At 37.1% G+C, this 20,993-nt stretch overlaps 1 protein-coding gene across 1 annotated transcript in view; it reads left to right on the top strand.

Annotated features, from left to right (window-relative positions):
* PDHX (pyruvate dehydrogenase complex component X) overlaps positions 1 to 16,445 on the top strand; it is a 33,769-nt gene extending 17,324 nt beyond the window's left edge. The window contains exons 5-11 of the mRNA XM_064425045.1: positions 134 to 232; positions 4,894 to 5,065; positions 6,478 to 6,625; positions 8,497 to 8,555; positions 11,239 to 11,397; positions 13,530 to 13,594; positions 14,838 to 16,445. Coding sequence (XP_064281115.1) covers positions 134 to 232; positions 4,894 to 5,065; positions 6,478 to 6,625; positions 8,497 to 8,555; positions 11,239 to 11,397; positions 13,530 to 13,594; positions 14,838 to 15,102 — 967 coding nt within the window. The 3' untranslated portion in view covers positions 15,103 to 16,445. The remainder of the gene's footprint in view (positions 1 to 133; positions 233 to 4,893; positions 5,066 to 6,477; positions 6,626 to 8,496; positions 8,556 to 11,238; positions 11,398 to 13,529; positions 13,595 to 14,837) is intronic.
* The last annotated feature ends 4,548 nt before the right edge of the window (positions 16,446 to 20,993 follow it).

Below are 20,993 nucleotides of genomic sequence, written 5' to 3'. Positions count from 1 at the left end.
ACTGGGTACTCTGTACCAGTGTACTGTGCTTTGTAGTTGACCAGAGAGAAATGTAGTTTCTCGTGATGTACATTAATGAAATAAGTTAATCTTATTATTAAAATAATTTAAATTTTCCCCCTAATTTCTTCAGGGTTCGCTTAAGTCCTGCAGCTCGTAACATTCTGGAGACACATGGACTAGATCCAAGCAATGTTACACCTACTGGGCCTCGAGGAATCTTCACTAAAGAGTATGTAGATAATTTGGTAAACCTACAAATTTTGATATTAGAGTAACCTCCATTAGATTAAAGTTTGCTTATTAAAAAAGCCATGTTTTTGTTCCATTTTTTCTTATGCATGGATTTAGTTAAATTTGAAAAAATCTGTTGAAAAGATAAGGAGACTGGGTTAGGTTGTATTTGAAGAAGGCCTTAATTAGAAAAAAAAAAACAGAACATATATTTTATTTTTAAGTCCCATCTTAGCTGTGTGGTACTGCTGTCACATTTCCTGCAGCTCAGCCTAATGGTGGCTATTGCTTCCTAAGCACCACAATTAGCTACCACTGTGCATCTCAAGAATTTTAGTTCCCAAGATGCATACAGAGCCAAAATAAAATACCAGTTTTCTGATATTTTCTTCAACTCCTTTTCTTTAGGGAATTCAGATATTTTGCTTTTTTTCCCCTGTAGTTCTGTTCTGAAATCTGTCAGGATTTTAATTTTTTCCTATTTTTATTAAGCTGGGGAGAGCAATGAAGTGTAATGATAAGAAATTCCAGAATTCTGTTTTTCTCCCATTTTTTCTTTTTCCACTCTACGATTTAAAGAATGTTTGTTTACTACGCTGTGGTTTGTTATGATCTAGTAGTTTTTTATACCTTTTTGAGTATTGCAGTATAAAGATTGGCACTCAAACCTTTGAGTGTGAAAGTTGAATGTAAAAAAATGTGATAGAGTCAGTGCATTTGGCCTTGAAGTGATGCATTCTCTTCATATGAGTATGTATGTTCTTGGAAGTGATGATTTTGGCAGAAATTAATATTTTTGTTCTCAGTAAAATTATTTCTTTTGACAAGTACCATCATTCACTTACACAGACTTTGCTGGCTACTGTTACTTTAGTTCCATTCAGAGACAACCAGGACCAGGTCAGTGTAACTTGGAACTGGACCCAGCAAAGTGGCAGACAGTTTTTTCAAAGCATTTTTTTTTCTTATGACCTTTTACTGAGTTGAAATGTAATAAGAAATTGAATAGATAGAATATGCTATGTAACAGCAAATCATCAGAGAGAGTTCTTTCTTAATTATGTAAGTGTAATGGTAATTTATGGTGTGTAATGAGGCTATGGCAGGTGGAAACCCTCTAGGACTTTGAGCTAACAAATTAACACTTCCTAGTTGTCATGGAGATCTAGCAAAGATTTTTCTGTAGTTATGAGAATTATCTAGCAAAATAATTTCTTTTTAGAACTGTTTTTTTCATACAGAAGATTTGACTATAAAATGTCAGTTTAAGATGAAGAATGTCTGGGGTTTTTTAACCATTGTTTTGAAATGGGGTTAATCTTTCAGATGCCTACAGACTGTTACGATATTCAATATGAAATGTGCAGATTTTTATAGAGAGCTGCTTCAGATATTCAGGGAAATATTTCCTTTACTGCACTCACCAGACTACAAGAAAGAAAATTAGCAAATTATATAAGCAAGAAAGATTCTTTCCCCCAAGTTTCTATCTTTAAATTCAATTTATTGTAAAACTTGCAACAGCAGTTGGAACTTCCACTCTACTGGCATTCTGTGCCATGACTTTCTCCCTTAGTAGGCCAATACTTAATTTTATTTATCTGTGTACTTTTATTTATATTTCTTTTATGTGTCTGTTCAAGGTTGAATTGCTGTTGTTTTTTTCCTGCCTGTTTTGTCGTTGGTTTTGTGTGTGATTTTTTTTTAATGGAGTGGCAGGGGTTTTTTATTTGTTATTTCTAAGTAATATCCTCTTGTATCACTTAATATAATTTTCTTCAAAAATGTTCTAGAAAATTGGTGTGCCAGTACAAAGTAACTCACAAATTCTTGTCAAAGATTGTACCATGTTTCTACTCATCAGCTCAGACACTGGGAGAGCTATATTAAATTGATTATTTCAGCTACTACTGCCCTTTCCCATTCTATTTCATAGTGGTCTAGGGATTTATAAATGCAACCATGAAAAGGCTGGTTATTGAGAACTGTGTTTTTCTGAGGCCCTGTTGCTCCCAGCTGTTGTTAAGTCAGTGTGTCTTGGGAGCTCTGAGCTGCTCAGGCATTTTCAGCTTGCTGAGGATGCAGAGCACCCATGGAGTGCTGTTTTTCTGGAGCTGAAATTCATGTGCATGTATTGAGTATGAACTGACCCTGGGATTTCTGCTGTGTACAATTTGTTAGCTGATATGTGGGAGGAATGAGTTCCTTCTATAATGACAGTGCAGTAAATCTGATACCTGGAAGTTTCTGATGTGCTCTGAATCTCTGCTGACCATTTGCCTTCTTGTAGGAAATCTGTGAATTGAGTAAATGGGTGTAAATATGTGGAAAGGGAATATGAAACATATGAAAGGGATTGGGTGCAATTTAGTTACAGTAACTGCCACCACAGGAAGCTTGTGTCAATCCAGGCGTCTCTTGTTCCACTGCTGGATCCTCAGTGATTCTTAGGTGTCTGTTTAACCTAACTTGTATCAAGAAAAGTATATTTTGAACACAGAACACTTAGTTTGTTTCACCATTCTTTGGGTTTTGGCTAACATGAAGTGAAAAGATGACACACTTCTGTAGTAGTGGTAAACTGAAGTGTAACAGAGTTGCCAGGATCTGAATATTTCTAATAATAACAGTTTGGTAAGGCATATTTTTCTTTAATAAATGTTTACTAAACTTTCATATCTTTTCTGCAAAGTCAGCTGCTCTTTGATGTTTGTTACCTCTCTTCTCTTCCTCTATTACTGACCCATGTTGATAGAAGTTTATAGAGTTGTTGGAAAGACGTGACCAACCCTTCCTTTTCCAGTTGTAATAAAATAAGTATTTACCTGACTTTCACTTAAACCTGTTTAATGTTATGTGCTTTGATGCTTCTTCTAACTCTGCTTATATTCAGGCTTGCAGTGTTGCAACCATGACAGTCATAACACTGCTGTACCTGTTTTTCTTAACCAGTTAAATAATTTGGAATTGATGGGGGGATCTCTATTCATATGTATAACAAATACATGGGAACTTTGATTTTTATATATGTCTTTTGTACAAGTTAGTTTCAGAAAGTCTTGAGTGAATCTTTTAATCTAAAAATAAGCTTAATTTTGGCAATCCATTTTCCAATTAACACACTAAAAACCACCAAAACCAGATGGTCTCTCCCATGACTCCCAAGTGCAAGCCCTTAACAAATTTTTGATAGCTTCTAAATGTTAACGAAAAAGCTTGCATTATGTCATGCAGTTACTTTTTTTGTCTCAAATTGTAATGGTAGGGAATGATTTTCATTCTATCAAATCTAATATTTTTCCCTGATACAGTAGTTATGTCAAATAATAAACACTTAATTTTAAAACAAATTTTAGCCAGCATGTTCATTTGGGACAACAAGTAACAACTTTTAGTTAGGAAAAATTTTATCTTGAGCTCATTTGCTTTTTTCTTCTCAGTATTGTTTGTTGAAGTATGTGTTGAAGGTAAGAATAAATTGAACTGAGTCAGCACTTGTAAGAGGCATTCTGCAGAGGTTTTCAATTTTTAATTCTTATTTCTGGAGTGCTACTTTTTAAGAGGAACGAACAATGCGTAATGTTCTGAGATTTTGTTCTTTCTATAAAGATTTAATAACAAACTCTTGGCTGTCATTCAAGAATAGTCTCTCAAGCAGTAATCTACTGAAATTAGATAGCTTTGTTTAGTATTTATGGTTTGTGTTTCAGAAACTTGGAAGTGTTGTAAGGAGTCTGATTTTTAATTTATTTTAATTTCCTCTGCAAATTTGTGGAATTGAACTTTTGTGTGTACATGCTGTGTCTTGGTGAAGCAATGGATATATTTTAAAGGCTTTTGTTAGCAGATCTGGAGAATAAAGAGAGGAGATGTACAATTGACTTGCCTTGCAGTTGGCTGTGGTGGTGGAAATGCAGTTACTGCTGTTCAGCCTTGTAGGTGCTGATCTTTAGCTTGTTGCTTTATGAATGCAGTGCCCCTGGGGCAGACACAGTGTCATGGCTTGGAGATGGGAGTCTCTCCTCTCTGTCCTACTGTGCCCACAACAGGAGAATTTTGTGGTGGTAGCTGTATCAGTAAAAAAATCCTTGCAGAAAGCTTCAGCTTTGTTTCTCCAGTGTGGTGTTAGAAGTATGAACCTGTATAACATCTGTACCCAACTCTGCAAATTTATGTCAGAAGGGTGCAGAGAAACGAGTGATAAATGTATTACTCAATTTTCTTTTAGCACTAAATAATTACATTAAATTCAGATTGTTACGAATACAATGGATGAAACAGCTTTTTTTTTAGACTTTGTAGCCTGAATAAATGTACTCTTTCATTTAGAAGAATTGTTAGTGCATTTCAAAAATCACTTTGCATGCTTACAGTTAGTGATGATGATTGTTATGCTGCTCTAGCACAAATGTTTTCTGTTACTGCATATTCAGGCCCTTTTATTAATGGAAGTTAATGAGAATTTACTAAAAAGATACCAGAAAGGCAACACAAAATCAGTATCATTAATAATAATCACTTTCTTAATGTTAGGTTTGACAACAGAAATTTAAATGTACAGAAGTGACTAATTAAATAGAATAAGTGATGGCATAGTAATACTTAGGTATTGTTAAATAGTTTCTTTGTTGTCAGCATTTCACTGTGTTTAATCACCAGGGATGCTCTCAAACTTCTGCAAGAGAAGCAGAAAGGTAAACCCAGTGAATTGAAACCTATGGTTTCTCCAGCTCCTGCTGCAGTGCCTTCTCCTTCACAAGCAACAGCCGTGACTTCTTATCCAAGGCCAGCAATTCCACCAGTTTCCACACCAGGACAACCTGCTGCACCGGTAACACTTCTGCTAAGATTTCAGCATTGCTGCAGCTGAATATGCAAAAGCTGCTTCAGTACCTCTGGGATTTCTAGATCTGGAAAGAGGAAGGAAACTAAGGCCACCCAGATGTCAAGCTCAGAGATGTGAAGTTTTTAGTATGTTTCAGTGATTCTAAGGCAATGTAATTAAAACTGTGAAATCCTTGAAATGATGGTCTGCATACTATTTTGTGTAGCTTGCAAATTGAAGTGATGAAAATATTTATATTGTAGGCTTTGGAGAAACTAGAATGATGATTTATTTTTACTGTGCTTGATTTGTTTGCTTTCCTGCAAGATGTAAGTTCCATTAATGAGTTGTCAAGAAGTGAGGAAGGAAAAGGCTTCTTAGTGGTTACCTTGGAGAGTAATTGTGCAAACTCTAGAAGTTAAGTAAATTTCTGTGTTAAATTGAAATGTTAGAAATACCAGAAAATATTTCTTTAAAGGATAAATGCTCTTGATGAAATAGATATCAGTAGAAATTTAAAAGCTTTTGTGAAAAACATTTTTTGGCTCTAGAACTAAATTTGATGTATCTTTTTAGTCTGAAGTTTACAATGTAGCTACAATTCATAATATTCAGGAAATGCTGCCTTTTTTTTTTTTTGCACTGTACAAAGAGCCAAACAACTCAAAAGCTCAGACTTGGATCCATTACAGAATAAAATGTTTCTGTGATTGCACCAGAACATACCTACTGCAATTTATGTGTGTTGGGTACGGTTGAGTATGTACTAAGGATTCTGTGAATCCTTGTATGTTCAAGGGATATGTGCTAAAGGTTCAGTATACAAAGTAATGTCTTACAGAACCATTTATCTTCTTGCTTTCTGTAATCACTAATATTTTAAGAGATTTCTTAGAAGTTGCCCTTCTTCTAGGAAGAAGTTGGCCATTAAAACATTATTGGATTTATCTGAGAGAGAGGAATAACAGAAAAGATGCAGTAAAGCCTGTCTTAAGGAACTACACAGGGAGTTGAAAAAGCGGTAGATAACCAAGGAAGTGTTCTTTTATAATTTAAATGGAGCGAAGCATAATCTGAGCAATATGTCAAGCCTGGAAGATTGAATAGTGCTTATGTAATCTGGCTGACAATAAATGCCTCAATACTTGGATTATTTTTTTTAAAACAAGGTGAATTATATGGTGTAAAATGGAATTATTCTGTAAAGCCTGTTGTGTTGATCCCAGTTAATAGGAATAGACTAGAACACTCTATAGTCTTTATCATATTAGTTGGAATGCATCACTTTTGGATACCTAGGGGATCGTTGACATGGGCAGGAGTCACTGATGATAATGCATAAATGCTGGAGTACTTCCAGCAAAGGGGAAGTGTGTTTGCTGTCCTGATATTTAATGCAAGCATATGATTTCTTTCAGGGCACATTCACAGAAATCCCAGCTAGCAACATCCGAAGAGTTATTGCTAAGAGATTAACAGAGTCTAAAACCACCATACCTCACGCATATGCTGCTGCTGACTGTGCCATTGATGCTGTTTTGAAATTAAGAAAAGAATTGGCCAAAGGTTAGTAATCTGATTTACTTTAACGTGTGGTAGTACTAATGTGATTATACTAATGTTTAATTTTTCCTGTTTACATAAACTTCCCCAGGAGGTGTAGTTTTTGTATAGATAGACCACTATGCATTCAAATAGGTTTTTCTTCAGTATGTTGGACTCAAGCTGTAGTTCCTGGCAATTATTGAATTGGACAACTTCTCAGAATACAGGAAGACAGAGGTGTTTGCCAACTCACACATCACTCTGAAGTCTTATTTTCCACAATAACCAGGCTATATAAACAGTAGTGATGCTCTGTTTGGTGATGAAGACATGCACCTCTTAGACTGCTACTAAGTCTGTGACTTGGGTAAAATAATTTTAGGTCTAATACACTTCAAGTTTTGATCTAAAGCTTCACGATTGATGTCATGGTTTGAAAACTTATAGGTTCAAATGGTAGGTTTCCTAAGACATGTGAGCTCTGCATTCAGAACAACACAGCAGAATAGTTTTAATTTACATTTTTATTGCTGTCCTGATTGAGGAACTGAGGCCAGCTGTTCTGTACTAGTCACTAGCCCATGCTTGTTTATCCGTTTGTGTGGTCTAAAATTAAATTTGACTGGTATATCCAGATTTCCTAGATGATGGTACAGGAGCTGCTTGTCCTTCCACTGGAGTTTTGAATGACTAATTTTTAATGCAAGAGTACCCAGGTCATTTTTCTACCTGTTATTTTTCCTAATGATATTTTATTCACAAATGAATGTCAAAGACATTTTATGATGCTGATATTTTCTTTAAACAGCAGCAGTTCATAAGCAAGGAACCAAAAAAGGATCTTAGGAATACTCACTTGAAATTTTTCACAACTCTCCTGCTGTTGTTGATTCTTAATGAATATTTCCTTTAAATGCAGAGGTGGAAAAGCCATATGTCTTTGCATGAAATTGAATTACAGAGCTTGTCCTGGTGGATTTTTATGTTTCCTCTGATGGAAATGGTGGGGGTTTCTACTATTATAAACTTCAGTGATGCAGGGTAAAATATTACCAGATGTGGATCATTTAACTGTATTCCTGCTCTACTACTGGACAGTGACATTTTTGCCAAGGGTTAGGAATATAGTATGTAAACAGAAACCAGTTTGTATTTGATGATCAAGGTACAGGCTTGTCTGATGTGAAATTCTGTCAGTGCAGCATAGTAATTGAAAGTTCCATTATGTTCTGTTGGAATGCTGTCTCTCTTCTTATACATAGATTACTAATCATGGCAAATGTTGCAGGCCAGTTATGTGGTAAGTGGATACTTGGTTCACTCCTCTAAATTTATGATGACATAAGAATGTTTCACTTGATATAATTATCTATAAATTATTCTCCCTTGCAAAAATATTTCTAAAGTTATGTATGCTAGATGCCATAAACCAGATTTGAAAATTAGGCAGTTTTGCTTCTTGATCAGTTTTGCTGGCAGTAGTGGTAGTGGTGGAAGGGTAATGTAATTTTTTTAATTGTGAGAATGATGAGTTTAATATTGTGTAAATGTCACACATTTCAGGGTAATTTTATGGCCTAATCTGTTTTGTGTCTATTATTCCTGTTTCTGATGCCACTTCTGATTTTACCAGTTACCAGTTTCAGTCTCCTGAAACTCTTGAGTGTCTTTGCATTATATTTTTCTTGCTGGATATGCCTTTTGTCCCAAGGGAGGAAAAAAGTTTTCTTGCTTTTATTATTGGATTTTGAAGATAAGTGACTTTCTGTTAATGCTTCAAAGAAATAAATCTGCTGAATCACTAGAATCTTGTCATCATACAAATACTGATAAAACAAATCTTACAAACAGTGATTGTTATCCTTTTTTAAAATTTTTGTTTCCCTTTTCAGATGACATTAAAGTATCTGTAAATGACTTTATTATCAAGGCAACAGCAGTTACTCTGAAGGTAAGCAAATAATTGACTTTAAAAATATCTTTTAATAGTAAACTGCCAAGGAGACAAAAGTATTTTGTAAGTATGTGGAGATATGAGTGGGATCACAGCAAAGCTGGTAATTCTGTATTGCTTATTGTCAGGTTTTTTAGGTTTCCAGGTAAAATTCTCTTCACTGTTTCTGCTGTGAACTATAAAAATGAGAACTTCTTAGTAAGAAACCACTTACTGCAGTTAACATCTGCAAATCACAGTAGTTGTTTTGTCAGCAGACTAAAGCCATTGCCAAGATCATTCATTTAATCTTAGTTACATCTTTTCTTTTAGTTAATAAGCAAACATTTATCTAAGTCTTACACAAACCTTGTTATTACCTCAGGTGTATTATGAGGGCACATTGAGTGATACCTGCTTTGAAATAAAAATTCTTCTGGCAACCACTCTGCTCATTGCTAGGAATTCTCGTTGCCTGGATTACCTCACAATAATATAAAAACTTTGGAAAGGATGTGAGAGCTGGTTTTCCCATTTGTGAGGATAATTTAAACTATTTAGAAGTTGAGAGAGGAATTTATGTTGGGGGAGTATTCCTATTCCTATGGATTTAGAGAATTGAGAGAACACTGGACTGGAAAAGACTTAAGAGATTTCTAGCTGAACATGTACTAAATGTTAATGTATAATTTTAAGAGCTATAGCTTAGGTATAGCTTAATGTATCATTTGGACAGAGAATAGGATTCTGCACAGTTTCATAAGCAAGTGCCTGAGAGAAATTTGAGGCCTTATTTAGACTGGAAAAAAAACTGTGCAAGTTAATACCAAAACGAAAAGGAAGAGCTAAATATGTGTGCTTTGCTTCTGTTAGATGTGTACATAACAAGAAGCTTTTTTAGTGGCCTAATGAAACCTATTGTGAGGAAATAATGACATCCAAAGTTTACCATGAACTGCTGTGAGTGTTGGATGACTTACCTCTGCACCAGAGAGCAGGTAAAAGGAACAGGAGACAGAGAGCAAGAGATTTTGTGTTTTGTCTTCTGAGGAGGTTGTTAGTTTTTGAGCTGATAATAATACTGTGTAGATATGGAAGTAATCAATAAAATTCTCTGTCCTGTTGTTTTGTTAGAAACCTATGCTAGCACTTGTTTGAGTATTAAAATAATACATTAAAAAAAGGCCCAACAGATTTAACTCAGTATATCAGGAAACAAATTCATGATCAAGCTCATGTCTCATCTACTTTCTGTCAGCATTTTAGGAAAAGATGTGGGCAACTGCTTTAAAAAAAACCCACTTCCACCAGTACCTCTCTCCCAGGAAACTGGGTGGTGTGAATACATCTTCAAGTTTAAATTCAAGGCAGTTTCTTTGACTCTTTTCTGGGTACTCTTCAGAGAATATTTTGTTACTGTTTTATCTCTGAACAGTGAAAAATGTGGTCTAGTTTTAATGGGCTGACTGCAGCTGGTTTGACAGTTTATGACACACCACAAGATACTGCTTGTATTGTTTCTTGAACGTGCTAAATTTCTACTTCACTTAGGAAATCACAAGTCCAGTTATGGGTTGTGTTTCAGCTTGGTCTTGACATTTGACAGCTGAGATGTTGTGAATGTGCCAGTGGGCTCACCAGGTGACAGCCCAGTAGAACCATTCTTCTTTGTGGAACAAGGAGGGAGAAGGGAGCAGGAAGGAAGTAAAACTTCCAGGCTGATATCTTCAAGTGGTTGGGCTTTGTAACAACAGCTCCTGTAGCAGCTGTCCTTTAAAAAAAAAACTTTTATTGTTGAAGTGACAAATCCTGTCCCTACCATCTCTTTTGAATACCTTTATATAGAGTTTGAGTTGCACAGCACTCACTTGAGAGCATCTTACAATTGTGTAAACTGTGGGACTTCTAGAAGTTTATTTAGCTTGCAGAGAAGAATACTACATACTTTTTTCTTCTTTCCTTCTTTTCTTTCTATTTCCTTGTTTTTTTTTTCCCCACTATACATTCTGGTGTTGAAGAATAGGAACTCAGAGTACTGTCAGACCACTTCTTCCTAGGAGTGCAGTTACTTTAGATAGACAGTAGAGTCACTTTTGATATTGCATCCCTCCCATAATTTTTCTGGAGTACCCTCTTCATTTCATTAAGCTAAAAAATCTAAATTAAATTATCAGTGAACATCTCAATTTTAACAGTCCACCCACAAAAAAAATCTGATGCATTTTAGAATATCTGAATAACAGTGAGTGTACCTGCTGCATATTTTATTTGTTGAGAATCATGCTTGAGACACCAGTGAAAAACAACATGCAGGTATAGTGGGATGTCCATTTCCAGGCTTTAAAATCCAGCATCCCGTGATACTATTTTGTGAGAGAAGTTGCACTGCTTTGAGGCTTGCACTGCTTTGAGCCACATGCTGGCCATCATAAGCTAGTATTGGTGAAGAAATTTATAGTAATGTGGGGTTTTTTTCCTAGCAACACCAAACAAACTTCTGTCTGTCCTTCATTTTTAGTTTCTGGTGCATACATATCATGCTTTTTGATGAAGTAAATATGAATAAAATCAGTGCAAGCTATTTCACTTGGTGGATGCCTGTAGATAGCTATGTGTCTTAAAGCAATTTCCTTTTTCTTAATAACTGATTGCACTTTTATTCCTCTAACAGCTGTCTTTTTTTTTTGTCTGTGTGTTGTAGCAAATGCCAGATGTGAATGTAACGTGGGATGGGGAAGCCTGCAGGCGGCTGCAGTCCATTGACATCTCCATTGCCGTGGCAACGGACCGAGGGCTCATTACGCCAATCATAAAAGATGTGGCTGCCAAGGGAATAAAGGAAATTGCTGCCTCTGCAAAGGTGGGTCTGAAATGTGCAGCAGGCTGAGGAATAGAGCAGCTGTATGGTTTTCTGTAGCAGAAAATGTAGCGTGACCCAGATACACATCAGTAATAACAAAGGCAGTGGAACTAAAGCAGTTTCAGCATTACTTGCACTTCAAAATTCTTATTGATTTTTCAACTCCATTTTTCATCAACAATAATATTATGTTATTTAGTTGAATGGTGGCTAGACTGTTTGAAAAATAAACCTGTACAGACTTTTGCAATTTAATATAATTGTAATTCTTTAAGCCTCAAGAGAATGCTTCATAATGCTAGCTTCATTAGTATTTCCAGTCTTGGGGTTTGAGATTTTGGTTTTTTTGTGTTTTTTCCCTTTCCCAGAAATTTTCTTGTGTCTGCTTTTTCTATTCTCTTTGCAGTTATGTTATGGAACGTATTTCTGTCCGCATTTTTCAATATGCGGTTCAATTAAGGATGTAACACTAAACTCCTCAGACTAATGAGCAGTATTTTGCATAGAGCAGGTGCCAGTCAGAGTCATATGTGGCAGTTGTTGCCAGATAAAGGAATGGTTTTTGGCAGGCAAAAGTAGAATGAATGATGAAATGTCCCAAGACAGGCCATTTTTTGTTATTTAACGAGTGCTAATCAAAGACCTACAGCATCTGAGGAATGCAATGGAAACAGATCCTAGGACATAAAAGTGTCCCCAAACTAGACACCAGTCCACTTCGTAAATTCTTGCCTTTCATGTAGAACTATAGAAGCCATAACAGTCTATGTTGATGGAGGGGAACAGCCAAAAAGTTGTGGCAGAAAAAAGAGGGGTCATACCACGAAACGTTCATAAATGGGTGTTTTTAGCATTTTTTTCCAGTCCATATTGCTTACTTTATGCTGAATGTGTTGTGAAAACAGTTCTTTACACTAGTAGCCAGTTGGGGAGGAAGGTCAGCTGAGATTGTTGTGGAATTTGTGATAGAATGACAGGAAGAGAAGCATTGTTCAATGTTGTGCTTTCATTCTAATCCGCAATACCTCAAATAGTGTGTGTATTGCAAACCTCTCTTACCACAAATCAATGTCCTTCAGTTCCCATGATGGAAATGCAGCTTGTATTCAGTGGAGCCATGATAGTGAGCATTCCCCTTGCCTTTCAAGTGGCATAGCTGTCCACACCAACATCATTTTGCTTTTCAACTTCTCCACTGAATTACTGAAATAAATACATACCTGATGTGCACGCCCTGGAACTGCAGCTGCTTCTCTCTCAGTCTCCGTGTAGTTTGGCAGGCACTTTTTGTATAATTGCTCATATATTCCCTTCTGCTGCATGTTAATGTGGACTTCTTTCCAGGTCATATGCATCCTGGCACTGGATTTTCATCATTCAAATAATGCAATTGCACAAATGCATCACGCTTATATTGATCCTGTTGTGTGAATGCTGTTCCCATGGCTATTGTCTTCACTAATTATTCAGAGATGAGAAAAAGTCTAAATTAAAGCTCAGCGTATCCTTGTATCTTTGACATGCTTATTATGAATTTTAGAATTTTGTACAACTCTGTGATCTTATCTTGGAACATAGTAGGAACTTCTTGGGCTGTATTTGAAGCTGTCTTCTGTTGAATTTTAAAGAAAAGTCTCACAAATGAAATGGAGATCACAAAAGGAGTGGCCTTAAAGGCAGCCTTCAAAAGGTGGTTGAATGTTTAGCTGGGAGAAGTACATTCATTCAGTCTGGTAGAAAGTTCTGAAATGGTACATTTCAGTTTCTTTAAACAAGTATGTTAAGAGTACTGTGAATTTATCTCATAAGTATTTTGCTGGATAATCTAAGACTATCAGGAAGAATGGTGGTTCCATTGTAAAAACTAGAACAATATTTGTAAGGTAGAGAACAGCTTTTATTCAACCAGTATTGGTGAAAAAAATGAAGTTTTGTGTCCTAGTCTCTTTGCCAAATCATTGCAGGTACAACAACAGTGTTGCTGAGGTGCTTCCCTAAATCCAAAAGCTAGTGACTTTTGCTTACTATGTCTGTATGCTACTTAAAATGTCTCACTGAAATAAAAAGAATTAGTCTATTACAACACAGTAATTTCTTTCTTTTCTCTGCCTGTTGTCTTTAATTTTCTTTAGGCTTTAGCAAAGAAGGCCAGAGATGGAAAACTGCTACCAGAAGAGTACCAGGGAGGATCTTTTAGGTAAAACTCCAGCAGCATTCTATACATGCAGCATGGGTTCAGAACTGTTTTATCCTCAGCGATTCCACTGTCTTTTAATGCATTGCTTTTAAAATCTTGCTCTGTTGAGGATGAAACTCTTTGTTGTGATTCTGAGGGTCAAACCTAGACTGTCTTGTATCAGGGGGAACCAATTACCCTGGTACAGGTTCATTTCATCTGTACTTGGCACTGGTGAGGCTACACCTTGAGTTCTGTGTTTAGTTTTGGTTCCATCCCCACAAGAAAGACATTGAGGTGCTGGAGTGTGTCCAGAGAAGGGCAGTGGAGCTGGTGAAGGGTCTGGAGCACAAGTCTTGTGAGGAACAGCTGAGGGAACTGGGATTGTTGAGTCAGGAGGCACCATATCACTCTTCATTCTTTCTGCCTGAAAGGAGTGTAGCTGTAGTGAGGTGTGGGTTGGCCTCTTCTCCCAGGTAGTAACAGGAGGAGAGGAAATGGCCTTAAGTTGCACCAGGGGAAGTTTAGATTAGATGAAATGAATTAATGAAATGGATTGTCAAGCATTGCAACAGGTTGTCCAGGGAAGTGGTTGAGTCACCATCCCTGGAAGTGTTCAAAAGGCAGGTGGATGTGACACTTAAGGACCTGGTGTATGCTGAAGACAGCAGTGGTGCCATTTGATGGTTGGGCTGTACTGTTTAATCCTTTTCCACTCTTTGCTGTAACTGTAACCAGAAAGGAGATGGTGGGCCAGCTTTCTCCATAGACAACTTGTCACAGAAGAATCCAAGCCTTTCCTAATATACCACTTGACAGCTGGTGACACAGACAGAAATGTTTTCATGTGCCTGAGTTGATTCCTAGATGCCCAAATTTTATTGCTTAGTGGATACTAGCAGCCACTGTAACTTGCAGTTGTGAAGTTCAGTCTAAAAGATATTTGGCTTGGAATAGGGACAGGCAAAATCTATTTAAAGACACTGCTTTGTTGGTTTACTTTCTGGCTTCATTGTGTGCAGTGCAAGAATACATTGCTGTAAAGAAACGGGACTTTTTAAAAGGTGCATAATTTTTAATTGCAAAAATTCCAAACCCTTGAGAATCTGAATGTGCTCAACTGAAAACAGTTCAGATCTATTTTTAACTTAATGGGTTTTGCCTTGGAGGGAATCTAAATCATAGTAGTTCTTATATATAGATTATTTCTTGGAGGGAATATGTAATTTCTGATGTTACTGAAACTCTTTTCTGTTTTATTCAGTATCTCCAATCTGGGCATGTTTGGCATCAGTGATTTCACAGCAGTCATAAACCCTCCTCAGGCCTGCATCCTTGCTGTGGGCCGAGCAAGACCAGAGCTCAAGATTGTGGAAGATGAAGAAGGGAATGAGAAACTTGAGCAGCATCAACTCATGACAGTGACTCTCTCGAGTGATGGTCGAGTGGTGGATGATGAACTGGCTTCCAAGTTTCTGGAGACCTTGAAAGCCAACATAGAGAATCCAATGCGACTGGCCTTAAATTAAACTCAGTGAAGATTGCTTCCTGTTTTGACAGCATAGATAACTATTATATACCTAGGGTTGTTTTTCTGTATAGAGGAGTAAATAGCTGAAGACGGACAGTTAAAATATTTAATTTATGAATTAATGTGAAAGACTCATGATTTTAGTCTTCTGTAATAACCAGGTTTCGTACTGTAAAGCTAAAAGACTTTGAAGTTAAAGTACCACATTTCTTTAAACACATAGTACCAATGGCACATGTTTGCATAGGAAAGTCAATCTCATCTGTAAAAAAACCTCAATAAAACTTCATGAAATATAAAAGGGAATAATAGAATAATTTGGGTTGGAAGGAACTTTTAAAGGTCATCTAGTCCAGCTTCTCCTACAGTGACCAGGGATGTCCTCTGAGCCCCACCCACCCTGACCTTAAATGTTTCCAGAGACAGAGATGGAGGATCTTCTGCCTCTCTGGGCAACCTGTACTGTCTTTTACCACCCCCACTGTAAAAATCTTCTTTGTATTTAGTTTGAATCTACCTGCTTTCAGTTTAAAGTTATCACCCCTTCTCCTATTGCAACAGGCACTGCTAAAAATTTGTTCCAGTCTTTCTTCAAAGCCTCCTTTAAGTATTGAAAAAAACAGAACTTAATTGTGCAAGCAGTGTTCTCATAGAGGTCCCAGTATGAAAGGTCAAATTTTGCACCTTGAATAGTTGCTGATTAATGCTGTTCTTTGCATGGATGGAATGTAGATGTAAGTAGAAAGTGTTTCATCATCAGTGTATATTGAAATGTAACTCAGAGGCTCAAATGCAATGGCCAAGAATTTTAAAAGAATAAAACTGGTATCTTTCTTATATATAAATATGGAACCACATATTGCACGTAAATGGTATGAAATAACTGTGTTTACAGGACCTCATGAGAATATAAATTGTCAATAGAATTATGGGAGTTTGTCTTATTCTGTTTTGTGCAACTGCTTTTTCCTAATGATTTGTAGGAATTAATTATGGCAGCACCTTAACAAGTAAACAGGTACTTGCAGGACAGCCTTTACTTAACACTGAGGTGAGAGTTTTTGATAAATGAGTTTGCTTCTTTAGCTTCTTCTATCATAAATTTCACAAACTATTAATTTGACTGGAGAGATTATGCAGTTTACTGTGTAGGAATGGACATATGCATTCTGTATTTCCAAGAACTTTTTACTTATAAACCCTATTAAAGATTGGTTCCTGAGGATTAATTTGCAATTTGAAGCTATTGACTTCCAATTTTTCCAAAGCTGTTTGTTAACCTCATATTACTGTGGGAAAAAAAAAAAAAGGACCAATTTCTATATTGTCCTTAATGTAGAAGATGATCTCATTATTTGCTGAATCTGCTCTGCCCAGGAGATTTTTCAGGCCGATTATAAATCTGGTTTCCTGCACTTGTGCATGTTTTGCTGCAGTGGTGCTGTGTTCCCCGGCACCCCGAGGTGGTGCTCCCGCAGGTGGGGGCTGCACGGCTGCTCTGTCGCTGCAGTTCTGCATGCGCTGCCATCCCTTCTTGCCAGCCAGTGCTTTTCCTGCGCCCTCGCAGCCACTGGAAGGCGCTGTTGCATGCAAGGATGGGATGGGATGGGATGGGATTTGTGTCCCGTCTCACCCGTGTGGGTGCTCTCGTCCACTGTGCTGTCCCAGCAGGCGAGGCAGCTTCTCCAGGTTAAATAAACCTTTGGAGCTTCGGAGCTGGGCAAGGCTAACACAAGGCTGAATTGTAGTTTCTTTGCACCTGCCTGCTTTGCCAGCATTGTTATTTGAAGCAGATATAATTTGTCAGTCATCAGCCCGTGAAGGAAATGTGTGGAGTTCAGATGGCTGATAGCAGTCAGATCTCCTTAATTCAGAGGAAATGAGTTTGGTAACACCTAGCACTTCAGCAGAAATGAGACAACAAATACCTGCCCATACAGATTAAATATTCAGTACCTTCTTGATGATTTGGGATAGGAACAATGGGTCAATTGCCAGAAAGTGAATAATTGGTAATGGGTATGCTTGCTTTTGAAGCAAATTTTCCTTGAAGTAAAATTTTCACAGATGAAAAATTTAGCGTTGTATTTTATTCTTTCCAATGTCTTCTGACAGCTTATTTTTTACATACCAAAGCAAGAAATACAATGAAGACATCTACTTTTGTGAGTATTGTTTTAAAAAAACGTAAAAATGGAGTATACTAATAGTGCTGGAAATGTGTGCCTGTAGGATGCATACTATTTTTGTATCATTTTCCATTGCAGGAGGCATGATTAAAAAAAAAGTTATTTTGGACTTCGTGATTTTTGGCAAATATTGAATTGTGTGTCACACTTTAATCCCTAATTGCAATGTCAGAATATTTGACTTTTGGACATTTTTTTTTCCTGCAATCTACTCCTTATAAAATAAAATTTCTGTAATTCCTGCTTGATGCTGTATCCTGCACCTCAGGATACAGTTGGTTCTTTTGGCTGCCAGGGCACACTGCTGACTCATATGCAGAGATGTTCTATTCTGTTTGTCCCTAAAATGTTGAAGACATATAAAGCAGATTCCTCTAAGTTGGTATAGCAGTTACTTTCAGCTTATCAAGTTGTTTTTCCTGTTTAATCTATTATGGATGTATCTTTCAGCATGTTCTTTACTTAAGCATAAGTTTTGAACTTTGAACTTGAGATTTCTGTCTGTGTAGTCATGCTTGAGTGAAGCAGGAGGATGTTTGTGGTAGCCTGCTAGAGATGCGTAGAAACATGTCCAAGAAGCACAGAAAATTAGGATCTGGGTGAAATCATGTGTTGATTAAACTGGGGTGGAAATCACTGGAAGCTACAGGCTATTTTGCATGTTCACTTTACAAAATCTGCATCTTTCATCTTTATCGGTGAAAAACCATCACTGTTTGCTTGAACTCCGTTTGTGCACCTTCGCTTTTACATCAGCTTTGTTTCAACTTGTAGGTGTCGTGGTACATACTATTCAGCTACAATAACCATACTGTTCTTCCCTTTCTCCGTAATAATGGCCCTACCTGTCAAGTTAAACATTTGTGTCATTATGAGAAAATAAGTAGCTGGAAAATGACGGATGTTTCTGTTTGTTCAGTGCCTGTACTGAGGAAAGTGATTCATGCTACGTTAATGAATGCCACTATTTATCTCCTTAAAAGATAAGAGAACAAGAGAAGATTCCCTTTTATACTTCGGAAGTTTTTCTTGTGTTCTAGACCTAGACAGGAAGAAAGGGCAGCTGTGAACATTTTTATTTCTGCTCACTGTTGTATGAAGAATGAAATGAATTGTTAAAGCAACAGATCTCTCCTGCAGTTTCATGACTTTTGCATTGTCTGTATGATGTGCATTACAGCACACACTTCACTTTGCAGGGATCCAAGCAATTGAAGGATACTCTTCATTGACCTGGCCGTCAATTAATTCCTGTTTCAGCTGCCTATTTTAAGAAATAATTATGTTTCATTTTGCAGCTTTGGTACACTTCTAATTTCTTCTCTGCCAAATAAATTATAAGCTTACATATCTGAAGAGGCTGTTTGTGTGTGCAGGTGCTTATACTTGCTGTGTCACATCCCAGTCTGCATTAGCAGCATGCACTGACTTTCTGGAGGTTTCTGCAGACTGCAACATGCTGTTTCCTCCTCATTGCTTGGAGAACAGGAACTACCACAGATCCCTGGGTTGATAAGGAAAAGAACTCTTCTTACACTCTTCTGAAGTTTGAAACTTTTGACTTACAGTGTGAATTTCAACCCAATATTCTGAGTGCAATGTGTCACTTGCTCATTCTAGGATACTAGGAAAGAATTCTACAGCACCTTTACTATTCCTTTAAAGTACAAACAATGCAGAGATTCAAATGAAAGTAACATTCAAATTCCACCACCCCCCCACAAGAGTATTAGAGGGAGAACTAATTTGCAGTTATTTTGGAGTCAATTCAGAAGTTAATTGGCTGCACCCAGGGAAATTTATCAGATGTTTTAACACCTTGCATTTCCCTGTTGACAAATATAGAGGAATTACAGCTTTTTCAGGTAGGTTTGGAGTCTTTTCTCTGTCCATCTATATTTTGAACCTGCTGTAACTATTGCAGTCTTCAAAGCAGGTGGTGTCTTATTCAAGCTCATAATGAGGGTTAATGATTCTGAATGACTCCCAGGCTGGAGCAGAAGAAACATTTCCAGGTCCGTGAAGTTATCTGAAACAATGCTCTCAGGTACCTCCTTGGCTGCTATCCGTATGTATTTGTATGCTCTCTGACAGCTGCTGACAGAAGCCACAAACAGAGGGTCGAGGCCCTCTTACTGAAGTGGATAATACTCATAGAAGAGAAGTGATTATTGAAATTCACCTGTCAGGGCTGTCTCAAATATTCACATGTCTTAAGTTTTAAGTGTAGTCTGAGCTGAGAGAGGCACTTCAGCCAAAGACTAGATTTAAGCAGTTGCAGGAAGACATCTTTCATTTTGAAGACAATCCCTATTGTGGAGGGTAGAAGAGATGAAAGAAAGTCAAAAGAAAGGAGTCTTTTTAACCTGTATTTCAACACCATTCTTTGTGTAGCATTATCTCTATTTTATTCATTATCAAGGAGTGCCTGGATTTCTTTAAGCCATAAAGTATAAGCAGATGATCTCTGACTGTGTAATTGTCATAAGCAAAATCTAAAGGAAATAATGCTTCAAAACTTGAATATTCCATAATGCATTTAGAAAGGGAATTTTACTTCTTGCACGTCCTTTTGAAGGAAATGTATAATTCCCATGTGGGCCCATGTACAATCTCTGTATGTGCAGAGACAGACAGGTAAAGACCATTCTGCTGCTTTTTCAACCATGTTTGTTACAGCCTTTCAGATTTTGGCTACAGGATGAACAGGGACAGGCTTCTGAATTCCCCTGCTGAGACTTCAACATTTCTGCTTTAATGTTCGTGTTTCGATGTGTGTGTACAGGTACAACACTGGGGGAGGCCTGAGAGAAACCTGCCCTGATTACATTGGAAGAGAGTGGTTGCAACATTGCATCTGTTGCTCAAACACCAGTGATGAGACAGGTGCAATGATAGCTGGGAGCAAATACTCTTGGCTAAGAGAGACACCCTGAAGAATCTGTGAAGCAATCCTTGGGTGAGAAAACAGCCTTCCCTTGTACCTACCTCATCACACTATTTTGGAGCTGTGGAGGTAGGAAGAGTTGTCTTGTGTGAGAATAATTTGTCCAGTTGAAGAGGTTTTAAACTTTTTTGTTGTTGTTAAATAATAAGACATCTAACCAAGAAAAACCTGCAACAGTTGCATAATGCTCAATTACAGATAAATCTAACATAGATTACAGATAAATCTAACATATCTGATTTAAGAAACCATATGGTATTGATACTGATTTAGGCATAGGCTAAGCCATTATTTTTCTCTGTACTTAGTTCTAAGTGTGAGTCCAGTTTAATTTTTAAGCTGCCTAAAGTAGTAATTGTCCTGTGGATGTGCACTATGTACAGCTCAGTAGTGTGTGTCTGTGTGTACCATTCCAATCAAAGTGGTCATGGATGGTAATGGATAATTTACTTTTAATTTCAGAACTGTGACATCAATGCCACAGGAATACCATCTCTAAAATAACCACCAAAACAAACAAAAAACCAACCAACCAAAACCCCCCTCCTGAATAACTCCACTGAGACAAGAGTTTGCCTAACTGGTGGTAGAAAGTGACATTAGGACAGGAAAACAGTAACTGTGTGGAGAACTCAGTAACATAAGAACTCTGGATTCTTGCATACCTAAACACCAAGAGGGTGGGGAGTGTTTGTTTTGAGGGTTTTTTTCACTTTTTAGATTAATTAAATACAGAAAAATGTGGCTTTGTTA

The sequence above is a fragment of the Passer domesticus genome, chromosome 6 (genome assembly GCF_036417665.1).
Source record: "Passer domesticus isolate bPasDom1 chromosome 6, bPasDom1.hap1, whole genome shotgun sequence".
In the NCBI taxonomy this organism is placed as follows: Eukaryota; Metazoa; Chordata; class Aves; order Passeriformes; family Passeridae; genus Passer; species Passer domesticus.
The sequence above is the reverse complement of the archived record's forward strand: the minus strand, read 5'-3'. Positions and strand labels throughout refer to the sequence as shown.